The sequence below is a fragment of the Oncorhynchus clarkii genome, chromosome 24 (genome assembly GCF_045791955.1).
Source record: "Oncorhynchus clarkii lewisi isolate Uvic-CL-2024 chromosome 24, UVic_Ocla_1.0, whole genome shotgun sequence".
Taxonomy (NCBI): Eukaryota; Metazoa; Chordata; class Actinopteri; order Salmoniformes; family Salmonidae; genus Oncorhynchus; species Oncorhynchus clarkii.
In genome coordinates this window covers 4,834,827-4,848,673 of record NC_092170.1, presented here as the reverse complement: position 1 = coordinate 4,848,673, position 13,847 = coordinate 4,834,827, and the positions used below count along the sequence as shown (strand labels likewise).

Genomic DNA, 13,847 nt, shown 5'->3' with positions numbered 1-13,847 from the left:
TCCAGAGTTCTCCCCCTTTGAAGAGGTGGATGACCGCGGCAGCTTTCCAATCTTTATGAATCTCAGGCGATACGAAAGAGAGGTTGAACAGGCTAGTAATACGGGTTGCAACAATTTCTGCAGATAATTTTAGAGAGAGAGGGTCCAGATTGTCTAGCCTGATTTGTAGGGGTCCAGATTTTGCAGCTCTTTCAGAACATCAGCTATTTGGGTGAAGGAGAAGTGGGGGAGTTTTGGGCGAGTTGCTGTGGGGGGTGGAGGGCTGTTGATCGGGGTAGGGGTAGCCAGGTGGAAAGCATGGCCAGCCTTAGAGAAATGCTTATTGAAATTCTCAATTATAGTGGATTTATTGCTGGTGACAGTGTTTCCTAGCCTCAGTGTAGTGGGAAGCTGGGAGGAGGTGCTCTTATTCTCCATGGACTTTAGTGTTTTTAGTTTGTGCTACAGGATTCAAATTTCTGCTTGATAAAGCTAGCCTTAGCTTTCCTAACTGCCTGTGTATATTTGTTGATACATTTATATGAATGTTCTTACGTGATGTGGACACCAAGGAACTTGAAACTAACGACCCGCTCCACTTCAGCCCTGACGATGTTAATGGGGGCCTGTTCGGCCCTCTTTTTCCTATAGTCCACGATCAGCTCCTTTGTCTTGCTCACAATGAGGGAGAGGTATTTAGTCCTGGCACCACACTGCCAGGTCTCTGAACACCTCCCAATAGGATGTCCTGTCGGTGATCAGGCCTACCACTTGTGTCATCAGCGAACTTAATGATGGTGTTGGAGTCGTGCTTTGCCAAGCAGTCTTGACTGAACAGGGAGTACAGGAGGGGACTAAGCACGCACCCCTGAGGGGCCCCCGGTGTTGAGGATCAGCATGGCAGATGTGTTGTTGCCTAACCTTATCACCTGGGGGTGGCTCGTCGGGAAGTCCTGAATCCAGTTGCAGAAGGAGGTGTTTAGTCCCAGGGTCCTTAAGTTAGTTATAAGCTTTGTGGCACTATGGTGTTGAACGCTGAGCTGTAGTCAATGAACAGCATTCTCACATAGGTGTTCCTTTTGTCCAGGTGATAAATGGCAGTGTGAAGTTCCATTGAGATTGCGTCATCTGTGGAGCTGTTTGCGCGTTATGCGAGTTGGAGTGGGTCTAGGGTTTCCGGCATGATGGTGTTGTGAGCCATGACCAGCCTTTCAAAGCACTTCATACTAATGTCCCGTTGGTAGGATAGTCTTAATCGTAGCTCGTCCAGTTTGTTTTCCAATGATTGTACGGAGGGTAGTGGTGGTTTACCTACTCTTCGGCGAACTCTTACAAAGCACCCCTTCCCCTTTTCCTCCGTCTTTTCTTCACGCTGATGGGGATTTGGGCCTTGTCTTGACAAACCAGTATATCCTTCGCGTCGGACTCATTAAAGAAAATCATCTTCTTCCGAGGTGAGTAATCGCTGTTCTGATGTCCAGAAGCTCTTTTCGGTCATAAGAGACGGTAGCAGCAACATTGTGTACAAAATTAGTTCCACAATGCGAAAAAACAAACAGCTGGTTAGGAGCCCTTAAAACGTCAGCCATCCCCTCCGGGGCCATTATTACACAATCTGGAACTACAATAACAATAGTGGAAGTCTGATTCGCATACCAGTCCAAGGCACAGTACAAGAGCTGACGGGGATAGTTTGGTCAGGCTAGTGACCCCTCTGTGCAATATGTGACCTTTCACCTTTCAAGGGAAGTATTGAGAGAACTGGATATGTCACTGTATATGCTGTTTTGGTTGCTTGCCATTGTTTTTTTTTATCGAATATCTTTTTTTTTGTCCATTGGACATGTGTACTGATAGAGATGGTTCTAAAAACAACAGAGAGACCACTCGGATCAGCGATTGCGTACTACAACGACATGGCATACTTGAAGTATAAAGTGGCATCTTGGCCAAGCATTCAGTACTATTCTGGTATGGATATTTATATTCTCTGTTATGTCAAGACTCAAAAGGTTTGTCTTTTAAATCAGATTTCAGGAGATGGCAGGTTCAGTCTTAACTTTCCAAAATGTGACCATGTTAAGATGGTACGTTGAGGGGTGAGGCGGTTCACCGGACCCCCTGAGACGGGCTCATGGGGCGAGGGTATTGTGTGTATGTGGGGGGGGGGGGGGGGGTCTGTTCTCTTTATATTACTAATTCTGTTCTGAAGGAATTCCAGCCAATACTAATCCAACCCCACCCTCCCACCCCCAGCCGCTTGAATGATCATGAGCTAGAGAGAGGAAAGGAGAGGGGGCTAGAGAAAGCCTTAAACAAACTTCAGAAGTGAAACTATATAGTGGATAAAAATGGAATGATCCTTCATTCCATTCTCTTTCTGTACAGTAGACTCGTGTGACTTGATTGGATAGAGAGACTAAGGGCAGAACCTGGAATTTAAAAAAACCTCAATAGCCATGTTAACATTTAAGAACTCTTTTTCTTTCATGTTTTGTTTCCCTTTTCCTAGTGTATCTATGCAAGTATTTCCTTTGTTCTACTTTTCCCCAGCCCAAACTGCCACCCATGAATTGGCTTAAATCCACAATGAAAGCAACACTGAAATCTAATTAAAACGCGACCTTCAGTTCTAAGTCTGCTTTTCTCAGCTTCCCCATTTTACCTTTCATTTCAGTAAACCTATAAGTAATGCAGTGGGTTTCAGCTCCCAGTACATCTCACCTGAAATACATTGGTGTTGTCTTTAGCGCACAGGCAGGCTGTTGAGGTGAATCATATAAGCAATGGCTGTGCAACATTGTGACCTGTGGTGTTTTGTAGCTTCACCTACGTCTCATAATGTGCTCTTCTAAACTATCTACGGAGGTGAAGTGTCACTTGTTTTTCTTTATTTGTGGTAAAAGTTTTTATGGGATTTGTGTATAACGTTGGTTGAAATTAAGGATTTCCTCATTTCCCGTGTCTCTTGGTTTCATGTTTGTTACCTTGCCTGACTCTTCTTTACAGCTAGGTTCATATGCACGTCTCCAAACTATGGGGGACAAAGCCTTCATGCTCCCTTGCCCCTCACCTATAGAATGCTCTCCCTGACCATCTGAGACCTGCTCTGTCCACGGGGGGGCTTTAAAACCCACTTTTACAGACTTTCTCAAAACCTAGATTGCTTGCCCACTGTTTTTATTGTATCTATATTTATTTTCCCTTGTTAGAGTTTCTGTCATGAAAAGTGCTTTACAAATTACATTTGATTTGTTATTTACTGTATTTTCCACAGGTGTCTTGGTGAAAAATTGTGTAGCATTTGTACGACAGAAAACCCAATGGGCAAACCTGCACGGTGTCAACCGTGTTTCTCAGCTGTGTTGAGCACTAGTGTTGTGGTTGACACTCTGCTCTAGTTTTCTGTTCCAGCAGACTGAGTGAAACCGGAGGTCAACAATCTGGTGTCTAGTTAATAAACCAATGTGGATGTCTTGGAAAGTTATGGGTCAGCAGTGTTAGCTATTAAACTATTTGGGAGTCAGTGGACAGACCAGGCTCATTGTCTTGTGTGTCCGTTCTGGCTAGTGATTCCCTTTGGCATCCGGACAACATACCCAAACATCACTGTCATAACGGTGATGACATGCCCAGTGAGCACAAGATGTCTTTTCAACATCTGATGCTCATAAGAGGGAAATTATGCACATCCACAGATGTCCCGTAGCCTTCCCAGCACCTGTTGATTCTATGTGGGATAATATATTTTGTAGGCTGATAGATGAACAAATACTCCACATTAGATGTTGATGTTATGTCTTGTAATATTATGCGAGTTGCATAATCAACCAACCGCTGGAGAGCGTGTGCCTGTGATGCTGAAAGAGCAGCTGTAACCTGGGAATGTATATGAGGAGAAGCGTTACTAATTATCTGCTACTCTGGCTGATGTCACTCGTACCTTTATCCTCTTTTTCATCAAAGGGTCACAAAATCTGTAGGAACCAGCAATTTAACCTTTTTTAAAGGAGTGTTGTTGTTTTTTCAAAGGACAGTGGCAAGTGATCAAATGTTTCCTTGCCAGGCCTTTCCTTGGGCTTAGCAGGGCCTGAGGAATGTGCAGGCGTGTTGGTATAAGAGAGAAAAGGGACTTTTCCATGGTGTCAACCCTCATCTAGCCTGTTGGCTCACTGTCCACTGGACTGCACCAAGCTTCTGCACTTAGGCAGGGAGCTGTCAGAGATGGGGCTCTGGCACCGTAATCGAACAGAGTGCCTTTGGAAAGTATTCAGACCCCTTGACTTTTTCCACATTTTGTAACGTTAGTTTTATTCTAAAATGGATTAAATAAAAACACACAATACCCCTTAATGATAAAGTGAAAACAGGTGTTCAGAATTCTTTGCAAATTATTCAAATGATAAACGTGCTTTATATAAGTATTCAGACCCTTTGCTATGAAATGTGACTTGAAATTGAACTCGGCATCCTGCTTGCATTGATCATCCTTGAGATGTTTCTACAACTTGTTTGCAGTCCACCTCTGGTAAATTAAATTGGTTGGACATGATTTGGAGACACACACACCCCTGTCTATATAAGGTCCCACAGTTGATGGTGCATGTCAGAGTAAAAACCAAGCCATGAGGTCGAAGGAATTGTCAACAGTGCTCCGAGACAGGATTGTGTTGAGGCACAGATCTTGGGAAGGGTACCAAAAAATGTCTGCCTCAATGAAGAACACAGTGGCTTCCCTCATTCTTAAATGGAAGTTAGGAACTACCAAGACTCTTCCTAGAGCTGGTCTGCCCAGCCAAACTGAGCAATTGGTGCCATGATTATTGTATATATGTGATAACCTTTGTATGCTTGCAATGTGCAATGATGAAAAAGTACTGGGTAATGGAGATGTACTGCTTTAGTTCTCGGACTGCGAATGGTCTGCACCTGCTGATAGTCACGCAGCCTCAATGCCGAGATAGCAGAGTGACAAACCACAGTCTAGACATGTTTTTCTCTTCTTAGATACTTTGTATCTAATCCAATGCAACAATATGATTGGCGGTAGGTTGTCCGCACCAACTAGTATAAGGAGGGTTGTTTCGCCACACAGATCTTTACTGTAGACTACGGAGGTATTCTGTATGTGAATCTGTCTGCGACTGCATTTTACTTGAAAGTTTTATACCAACGTTCCTGTGTCTGTGTCATCTATCTGGAAGACTGATTGTTGAAGGAAACTTAAATCACCCCATGCGAAGGACCACCCAACAGCAGCATCATGCTGTGGGGATGTTTTTCAGCGGCAGGGAGACTAGTCAGGATCGAGGGAAAGATGAATGGAGAAAAGTACAAAGAGAGCCTTGATGCTCCAGAGCGCTCCGGACCTCAGACTGGGGTGAAGGTTCACCTTCCAACAGGACAACGACTCTAAGCACACAGCCAAGACAACGCAGGAGTGGCTTCGGGACAAGTCTGAATGTCCTTGAGTGACCCAACCAGAGCTTGGACTTGAACCTGACCGAACATCTCTGGAGAGACTTGAAAATAGCTTTGCAGCGATGCTCCCCTTCCAACCTGACAGATCTTGAGAAGGATCTGCAGAGAAGAATGGGAGAAACTCCCCAAATACAGGTGTGCCAAGCATGTAGCGTCATATCCAAGAAGACTTGAGGCTGTAATCACTGCCAAAAGTGCTACAACAAAGTACTGAGTAAAGGGTCTGAATACTTATGTCATTTGATATTTCAGTTTTTTTAAATGTTATATTTATTCTTATTGATACTATGTGCATATACTGAACAAAAATATGAAGCACAACATGTAAAGTGTTGGTCCCATGTTTCATGAGCTGAAATAAAAGAGCCCAGAAATGTTCCATACACACAAAAAGCTTATGTCTCAAATTTTGTGTACAAATTTGTTCACATCCCCGTTAGTGAGCATTTCTCCTTTGCCAAGACAGTCAATCCACTTGACAGGTTTGGCATATCAAGAAGCTGATTAAACATCATTACACAGGAGCACCTTGTGCTGGGAACAACAAAAGGCCACTCAAATGTGCAGTTTTGTCACACAACACAATGCTGCAATTGGTATGCTGACTACAGAAATGTCCCCCGGGTCTGTTGCCAGAGACCAGCCACCTGGACAGCTCATGAAACTGAAGAGTATTTCTGTCTGTAATAAAGCCCTTTTGTGGGTGGCTGCGCCCCTGACCAGTCATGGGAAATCCATAGATTAGGCCCTAATCATTTTATTTAAATTGACTTGATTTCCTTGCATGAACTGTAACTGAATAAAATCGTTCACGTTTTTGCATGTTGCGTTTATATTGTTGTTCAGCATAGTATCATCTTTGCTCAGGTTTAAATTATTTTCACTCGGAATCATCTTTTCCTGAAGTGTGGTCAGTAAAAGGGTTAAATGGGTGGGCTTTCCTCTTGACCCCCACAAGGGAATGGGACAGCGGATAAATGAGGAGGATGATGAGAGCGAATCACCTCACATGACAGCGATTATAACCTGGGAGTTTGGTGGGCGTGGGAGAGAAAGAGAACGAGAGAGAGAGAGGGAGAGGGAGAATAACAGAGCACAGAACACGTGAAGAAATGTCTTAATTCGGCGCGCAAATGTGCATGTATTATCTCACCGCCATTTACCGGGTGATTATTTGACGCTTGTGATCTACCGTTCATCAAAGGTAAAGAAACTCTAAAACAATAATATTATTAACTCCTACCATTAAAAAGTGATAGTGGCAAACCATTTGCCAGGGAGTTTTTTTTTCATCTGTCAGACTAGCCTACATTTAAGTGCTCTGAATTTGGAGCATATTGACATATTGGTAAATTCATATGGTAGTGTGTGTGTGTGCACGCGTGCCAAGCAGGTTATTCATGCTGTGAAACATGAATTCCTATGTGACTTTTTAGGATCAGCTAGGCTGGAGTATTAGTGAGTTTGGTTGGGACCATTGCAAGGTAACACATTCCACTGAACAAGAGACATGCTAAAGCTCCTTTGATACATTTCAAATCAAATTTGTCCATTTATGGCACTGGGCAGACAGGCTAATACTAAAGGTTAAAGAAGGTGCCTGGTTTGTTTGTTTCTATCAGTGCAGTCTTAGAAAAAAAGGTGCTATCTAGAACCTAAAAGGGTTGTCCCATAGGAGAATTGGAGTGTATATTGTACTTTGGGTAACCAAATAACCTTTGCAGCAGTGGTCATTGATAGGAAGTCCTGGCTTTTACAGACCTTTATGTCATTTTTACATTAACTTGCATCTGATGGGCTGCTCCACCAATATCGAGCATGACATTTGACTTTTTCGTGTGCCTGTATCCTCGGGCAGGTGAGATGGCGAGCAGGTTGGGGCTCCCCCATGACAGTTCCCTACACAGATGCATGCTGGTCCTGACCTTCCTGCTCCTACTGTGCGAGATCATTGTCAGCCGCCTCTGTAACTCCCTCATCACCATGGTGGATGTCTTCCACACCCTTTTCATCCTCATGCACATGGCTCTTCCTCAACCCACCCTGGGCAGAGGTTCCCCAAAACCCCCACCTGCCTCCTCTCTCTCCACCCCCAACACCTCCACCCCCACTCAGTCACCTGTCAAAACTCCCCCATATTCCCCAGCCACCTCCGGTGTGTTCCCCAGACCCCTCGCCCCTGTGGCCTCCCTGTGTGGCCTGTCCTACAGTGGGGCGAGGGTCCAGCCCCTGGGGGCTCTGATCTCAGCTCTTCTGCTGGCTGCCTTGTGTCTCTCTGTCTCTCTAGAGATCCTCAGCCACACCCTGCAGCCCCACCCTATACAGCGCCCTCTTTTGGCCACGGTGATGGGGGCTGTCAGCCTGCTCTACAACCTCCTGGTGCTGGCGCTCAGCTGGGGCAGCTGGCTTGGGACCAAGACTAGAGCTGCCTGGGAGGGGGAGGAGAGCTCTGTCCTTGGTGTGAATGGAAAAGGCACAGTGCATTCTTTGCTTTTAATATTAATGTCTGTGTGGGAGGGAATTGTGTACAAGTTCTGCATTATTATAGTAGGTTCAGTAGAATATAAGCAATGAGCATCTGTTTGTTTTTCCATTCTTTCCAACACACCACAGTCAAGGTCCAGACCAAAGACAGCAATGCAGTGGGGGGAGAGAATTACATCAGTAACCCCCCTACATCTCTAGATGGTGCCTTCCAAGATGGAACACTTGTACTCTGTAACCCTGGGACCTCCAGTGTCCTGAACCCTGACAGTGATACTCCGCACCCATCCCAGACATCCCCACTCCATACCGTGGCCCCTCAGGGTCCCCTTTCAGACCACTGCCACGGAGCACACACACTCCCTGCAGACTGCACAACTTCAGAGACACCAAGCAGCTTCCCACATCCAGTGGCCAGTGTCTGTCATCCAAAGGACCTCCACTCTGAAGTGTCTAAGTATAGGGCCTGCATGGGACACAGAGGTGAGGAATGGTATCTTCCTGTCTTTGACCTTGGCAGTACATTTTACTATTTGGTAGATGAGTAATTTCTATGCTTGGGGACCATGTTGCATTTTGTGGTCTTATCTGTCCTAGTCTGGAATTTAAACAACAAATCAAAAGGAGGACTAGGGAGTCGAGACATGGTCAAAGACTATCCACTTATTTTATGGGGGTGGGGAAGGCTACACCCCATCCCCTGATTGGAGTAAACTATCAGACAACAATGCTTGTACTGCGACATACAGCTATTTTCACTCATGTACAGTACATGTAGTTAAATAATTATGCATACCTGTATATCCCTCATTTCCTTTTTCTGCAAACTCCAACCCTCCGATGTCCACAGATTAACCCATCTTTCCCAGCAAAATACCATTTTGTATTGCAAAAGGAAATAGCATCTCCCCATTTTACTGTGATGTCTTACGAGGGTCTTGAACCTCCCTATTTTTAAAATGTTTACCGATATTTCCCTATAAAATAAATACATTACCCAAGACTATAATGATATTTCCCATTGACTGATCATGATTTTTCAGATCCCCCAACAATATCTTGCAGGTCCATCTGAACCCGGATATTATGACATAACCATCACAGAAGTGCTCCACCGATGGACAGCACTAGAAAAGATGCCCTATTTATTCTGTTTCCTCGTGGCTGCCCCGGTCAGACTGTTCAATGCCCTACATATTGAGCATTCTTTTTATAGCAAGTATTTTATATAATAGTTTAAATTGAAATGAGCTAATTGATGTGTCAATTGTTGTTTTATATATCAGTTCATAGGCCAGATGCCAAGGTATTGGGACATCAAAGACCTGTTCCGAACAGACTTGAATTTTATGCAGCATTGCTGTCAAACCCTTTGACTTTAAAGACATGCTCCAGAACTTTGGCAACTACTTTTTTTTGAAGTGGGCTGGAAGTGTCAATGTGTACTTCATAAATGCATAATCTATGATCAAATTTACTTACCTCAATTAGGCACAAAATCACTAGTTTGGAAGCAACTGTTTTTCTGGAACCTGTGCTGTGCCATTTCCCCCCATCTGGGCCAGCCCCCCAGCAATTCGATTTCAACCAATGAGCTTCAGCCCCTTGCTATATGAGTGACGGCTAGCAAGATGCACACACACAGCAGCACGACGGAGAGAATAATGACATGGTGCACTTATCTGCACATTTTCCGGGACCACTTGTCTCGTTAACACTACTTTCAGAACTACTGGGTAAAAAGTAACCAAAAGTACCGGAGAATCTCTAAGTGAAACAGGTGTTTTTCAATGTTTATACTAATCAAGTTAAGCCATTTCATGGGTGGCAGACAGACTAATTATTACATAATTTCAGATTTGTTCAGTTCTTCCTGCCTTACCCTCTTTTTATCCTGTCTCCTCCTCAGAAAATCAGACAGACCCCACCACAGCCTCAGCCCTAAAGTCAGAAAGCCCTACAAGCCTCAGGGTCCAACTTCCCTCCTGTCTCCCATCCCTCATCGCCCTCACTCAGGCACTGCTAGGCTCCATCCTGGCACTCACCAACGGACTTACCTTGCTACTACTGGGCCCAGACTGCATGCATGGCTCTGGGGCCTGTGGCCATTTCGTCTACCTGGACCCTGGCTTCTCCATGGTGGCTGTGGGGGTGCTGCTGGCCACCACTCTGCCCCAGGTGTGCCGCTACGGTTGGCTGCTGCTCCAGGCCGTCCCGCCCCAGGTGTGTGTGTCTGATCTGGGCCGGCGGATCGCCAGTGTGCCAGGGGTGCAGGCGGTGCACGACCTCCATGTGTGGCAGCTGACAGAGAGCTGCCTGGTGGCGTCTGTACATGTCCACTGCCACGCTGGGTTCCAGATACACAGGTTTGTGTCTGTTTTTGTAGTACAATACAATGCATGTTGCTGATGGGGAAATGGTTTTGGATGGACAGTAAATATAGTTAACTCAATATGCATCTATTCCCACAGGTGTGGTGATTTGTTGTCGGGGGTCACCAAGGTGCTGCAGAGTGTAGGTGTGAGCTGCTGCACCGTACAACCAGAGTTCCTCCTCTCTACTCCCACAGCCAACGGCAACCTGGATAACAACGGCACCAACCCCGCCATCATCCATAGGGAGATGCCCTCACACCTCGCCTGCAGCCTGGCCTGTGGGAAGGGCTGTGCTGGGAAGATGTGCTGTGCTCCTCTGGAGGAAGGGCCTGCAGAGCCACTGGCACCCCCTGCTGGGGAAACTGAGGAGGAGCCTCACGTGCTGATCATCGAGAACACCTTTCTTTGAGGGAAGGACCTCTAGGATGTATCTCAGTAATGTAGAGTGTGCTCCTTGCATCCTTTCCTTCATATGAAACTGATGTGAGAGGCCTGAAGTGGAGCAAACCACTTTTGGCAATTAAGATTCAGCTTGGGGATTGAATAGAATTCATTATTATTGTCAGAATATTCTTAAAGACTTCTGTCCCCATGTCATTGAGGTACTTTTAGAGAGCTAGATAGCCTAATGTAAGAATTAGGCTCAGGTAAAGAGTAGAAATCCCAGTAGTCATCATGCGTGTGTGTATTTTGGGATGGGGTGGGATAATAAACAGCATTCCTACGGGTACTCAGAAAGGGCCTGTATGTGTACTGTATCTACTGTATGTATGTATGTACTACATTATGTTGGGATTGTATTTCATTGTATTAACACGGTGCCATACCAAAGATACAGTAGATTGTAAGCCAAGTCACTCACCTAATTAAGTGTTTATTCAATAATGCCATTTCAACATACACTACCGTTCAAAAGTTTGGGGTCACTTAGAAATGTCCTTGTTTTTGAAAGAAAAGCCTACAATTGTCCATTAAAATAACATCAATTTGATCAGAAATACAGTTGACATTGTTAATGTTGTAAATGACTATTGTAGCTGGAAATGGCTGATTTTTCTATGGAATTTCTACATAGGCGTACAGAGGCCCATTATCAGCAACCATCACTCCTGTGTTCCAATGGCACGTTGTGTTAGATCATCCAAGTTTATCATTTTAAAAGGCTGATTGATCATTAGAAAACCCTTTTGCAATCATGTTAGCACAGCTGAAAACTGTTCTGTTTAAAGAAGCAATAAAACTGTCCTTTAGACTAGTTGAGTATCTGGAGCATCAGCATTTGTGGGTTCGATTACAGGCTCAAAATGGCCAGAAACACAGAATTTTCTTCTGAAACTCGTCAGTCTATTCTTGTTCTGAGAAATGAAGGCTATTCCATGCGGGAAATTTCCAAGAAACTAACCAGAATCGAAAGAGGAGTGGGAGGCCCCAGTGCACAACTGAGCAAGAGGACGAGTACATTAGTCTCTAGTTTGAGAAACAGACACCTCACAAGTCCTCAACTGGCAGCTTCATTATAATAGTACCCGCAAAACACCAGTCACAACGTCAAGACTGAAGAGGTGACTTCGGGATGCTGGCCTTCTAGGCAGCATTGCAAAGAAAAAGCCATATCTCAGACTGGCCAATAAAAAGAAAAGATTAAGATGTGCAAAAGAACACAGACACTGGACAGAGGAACTCTGCCTACAAGGCCAACATCCCGGAGTCGCCTCTTCACTGTGGATGTTGAGACTGGTGTTTTGCGGGTACTAACATTTAACAATGTCTACACTGTATTTCTAATCAACTTGATGTTATTTTAATGGACAAAAAATGTGCTTTTCTTTAAAAAACAAGGACATTTCTAAGTGACCCCAAACTTTTGAATGGTAGTGTATTTTCACTGCCATTATTGCACATTAATGACAAAGTATGTCTAATCATTCACTTTTTGTGCACATTGAATGTGTAAAATATTTAGGGCTGTCAAACAATCACAGTAATTAATGGAGTTAATTGCTAAATAAAGATTTTTACATTTAATTAAAAGGCAGTGCATTGAGGTACAGGCACACTATGCTTTGATTGTAAGGGACGGAAACACAACATTATCTACTAGGGGTGTAGTATATCCTATAGGACACTAAATTTGGTCAGAGAGCGACGCCTTCATGGCACGCCGATGATGCGGCCGTATCTGTCGCAAAATGTAGCTGCTAACCTTGTGCGACAGCAAGCCTTTTCCTTTTGGACAAAAATCATAAGAATATGTAGAGTTATAAAGTTATGAAAACTGGGTGTTTTGCAAATGTTGAACTTATAATATGGCTACTAATACTGGAAAAGCTAAATCAAAGTCCAAGTAAACAGATTTGATGATATTCTTGCAAAAAAATGTAATGTGAATGTCTCCTTCACAATTTGCCCAAATGTACCTGGGTGACTTCGCACTGAATGTCATGTAGTTGGCTCATACTTCAACTTTGCTCATACACGGAATTACAACCAGAGTGCTGGCTCGGTGTGGGACCTTTCTGTTGCATTTCAAAGATGGTGATCTATTGCGTTATATTCTCCTACATTCAATTCACATTTCCACAAACTTCAAAGTGTTTCCTTTCAAATGGTACCAAGAATATGCATATCCTTGCTTCAGGTCCTGAGCTACAGGCAGTTAGATTTGGATATGTCATTTTAGGTGAAATTTGAAATAAAGGGGGCTAACCCTAAGAAGTCTCCAAAACACAACATAATGATATCTTTTCAATGTAGTCGCTTTAACTACCAGTTAATCCACTAGCAAATGTAAGATATGTGTTTCAAATCACCCTTAGAAGTGCTGAAAGTAATATGGTACAGTACTGTAAATTACAGTTCAGTTTTCACATTAGGCAATACACTTATATTACCCAACAAAATTGACAGAAAATCTATCATTTCCATAATAAAGTACTGTATATATCCAATGTGTAATCAAAGGTGTGATCAATGAAAACATCCTCTACAAAATAAGTATACTATCTGTAATCAAATGTAAGAAATGAAATGTAAAATTGATTAATGAATTTAAAAAAATAATAATAATTTAGCACACATTAATTTGCATCAAGCCTGTCTTGAGCATTTGGCCATAAATTCTCATCCACATCACAGTGAATGTCCTCATTGTTCATGCACCTTGAGAAAAACCTTTTGCCATGGTGAATCCAAGCTTGACATTGGTCTGCGTTGATGTTGTCGCATGCCTCATCCATGGAAGGAGGGTGGCACACCAAACCATCTTAAGAGATAGCTGCGCACACAGAAATGTTTTCCCCCACATTGTGCAGGCACTTGGAAGGTTGCCTGTTGGCCTATGAGCTGGTTTCCATGTATTTGATAACATTCCATTTACTCCGTTCCATACATTATTATGAACTGTACATTATGAACACAGCAGCCTCCTGTGCCTTAGACACACTCGGAGAATGGGGTCAGAGCCAGGGACCAGCCATTATTTGATGGTGACCCTGGATGCGCAATATAAACACTCCACCCCTTTTGTTA

The 13,847-nt window shown here is 43.9% G+C and overlaps 1 protein-coding gene across 3 annotated transcripts; it reads left to right on the top strand.

Annotated features, from left to right (window-relative positions):
* The first annotated feature begins 6,467 nt into the window (after positions 1-6,467).
* On the top strand, positions 6,468-12,344 carry LOC139383109 (proton-coupled zinc antiporter SLC30A1-like). 3 transcript variants are annotated; one of them, XM_071127426.1, is made up of 5 exons: positions 6,468-6,664; positions 7,319-7,933; positions 8,074-8,427; positions 9,854-10,310; positions 10,416-12,344. In XM_071127426.1, the coding sequence occupies exons 2-5, from the start codon at positions 7,324-7,326 to the stop codon at positions 10,726-10,728; spliced, it is 1,734 nt and encodes a 577-aa protein (XP_070983527.1). In that variant the 5' UTR covers positions 6,468-6,664; positions 7,319-7,323; the 3' UTR covers positions 10,729-12,344. The 3 variants fall into 3 exon arrangements, with proteins under 3 accessions (XP_070983527.1, XP_070983526.1, XP_070983525.1); XM_071127425.1 differs by lacking the exon at positions 6,468-6,664 and having other exon boundaries at positions 7,164-7,918; positions 10,416-10,909; XM_071127424.1 differs by lacking the exon at positions 6,468-6,664 and having other exon boundaries at positions 7,164-7,933; positions 10,416-10,909.
* Positions 12,345-13,847: the final 1,503 nt, after the last annotated feature.

Excerpts from the sequence above, each read along its gene's own strand:
- LOC139383109 (XM_071127424.1), top strand. The coding sequence starts at position 7,279 with ATGACATTTGACTTTTTCGTGTGCCTGTATCCTCGGGCAGGTGAGATG. Across the intron at positions 7,934-8,073 it reads CCTTGGTGTGAATGGAAAAG|TCAAGGTCCAGACCAAAGAC; the intron begins GCACAGTGCATT and ends AACACACCACAG. Across the intron at positions 10,311-10,415 it reads GCTGGGTTCCAGATACACAG|GTGTGGTGATTTGTTGTCGG; the intron begins GTTTGTGTCTGT and ends CTATTCCCACAG.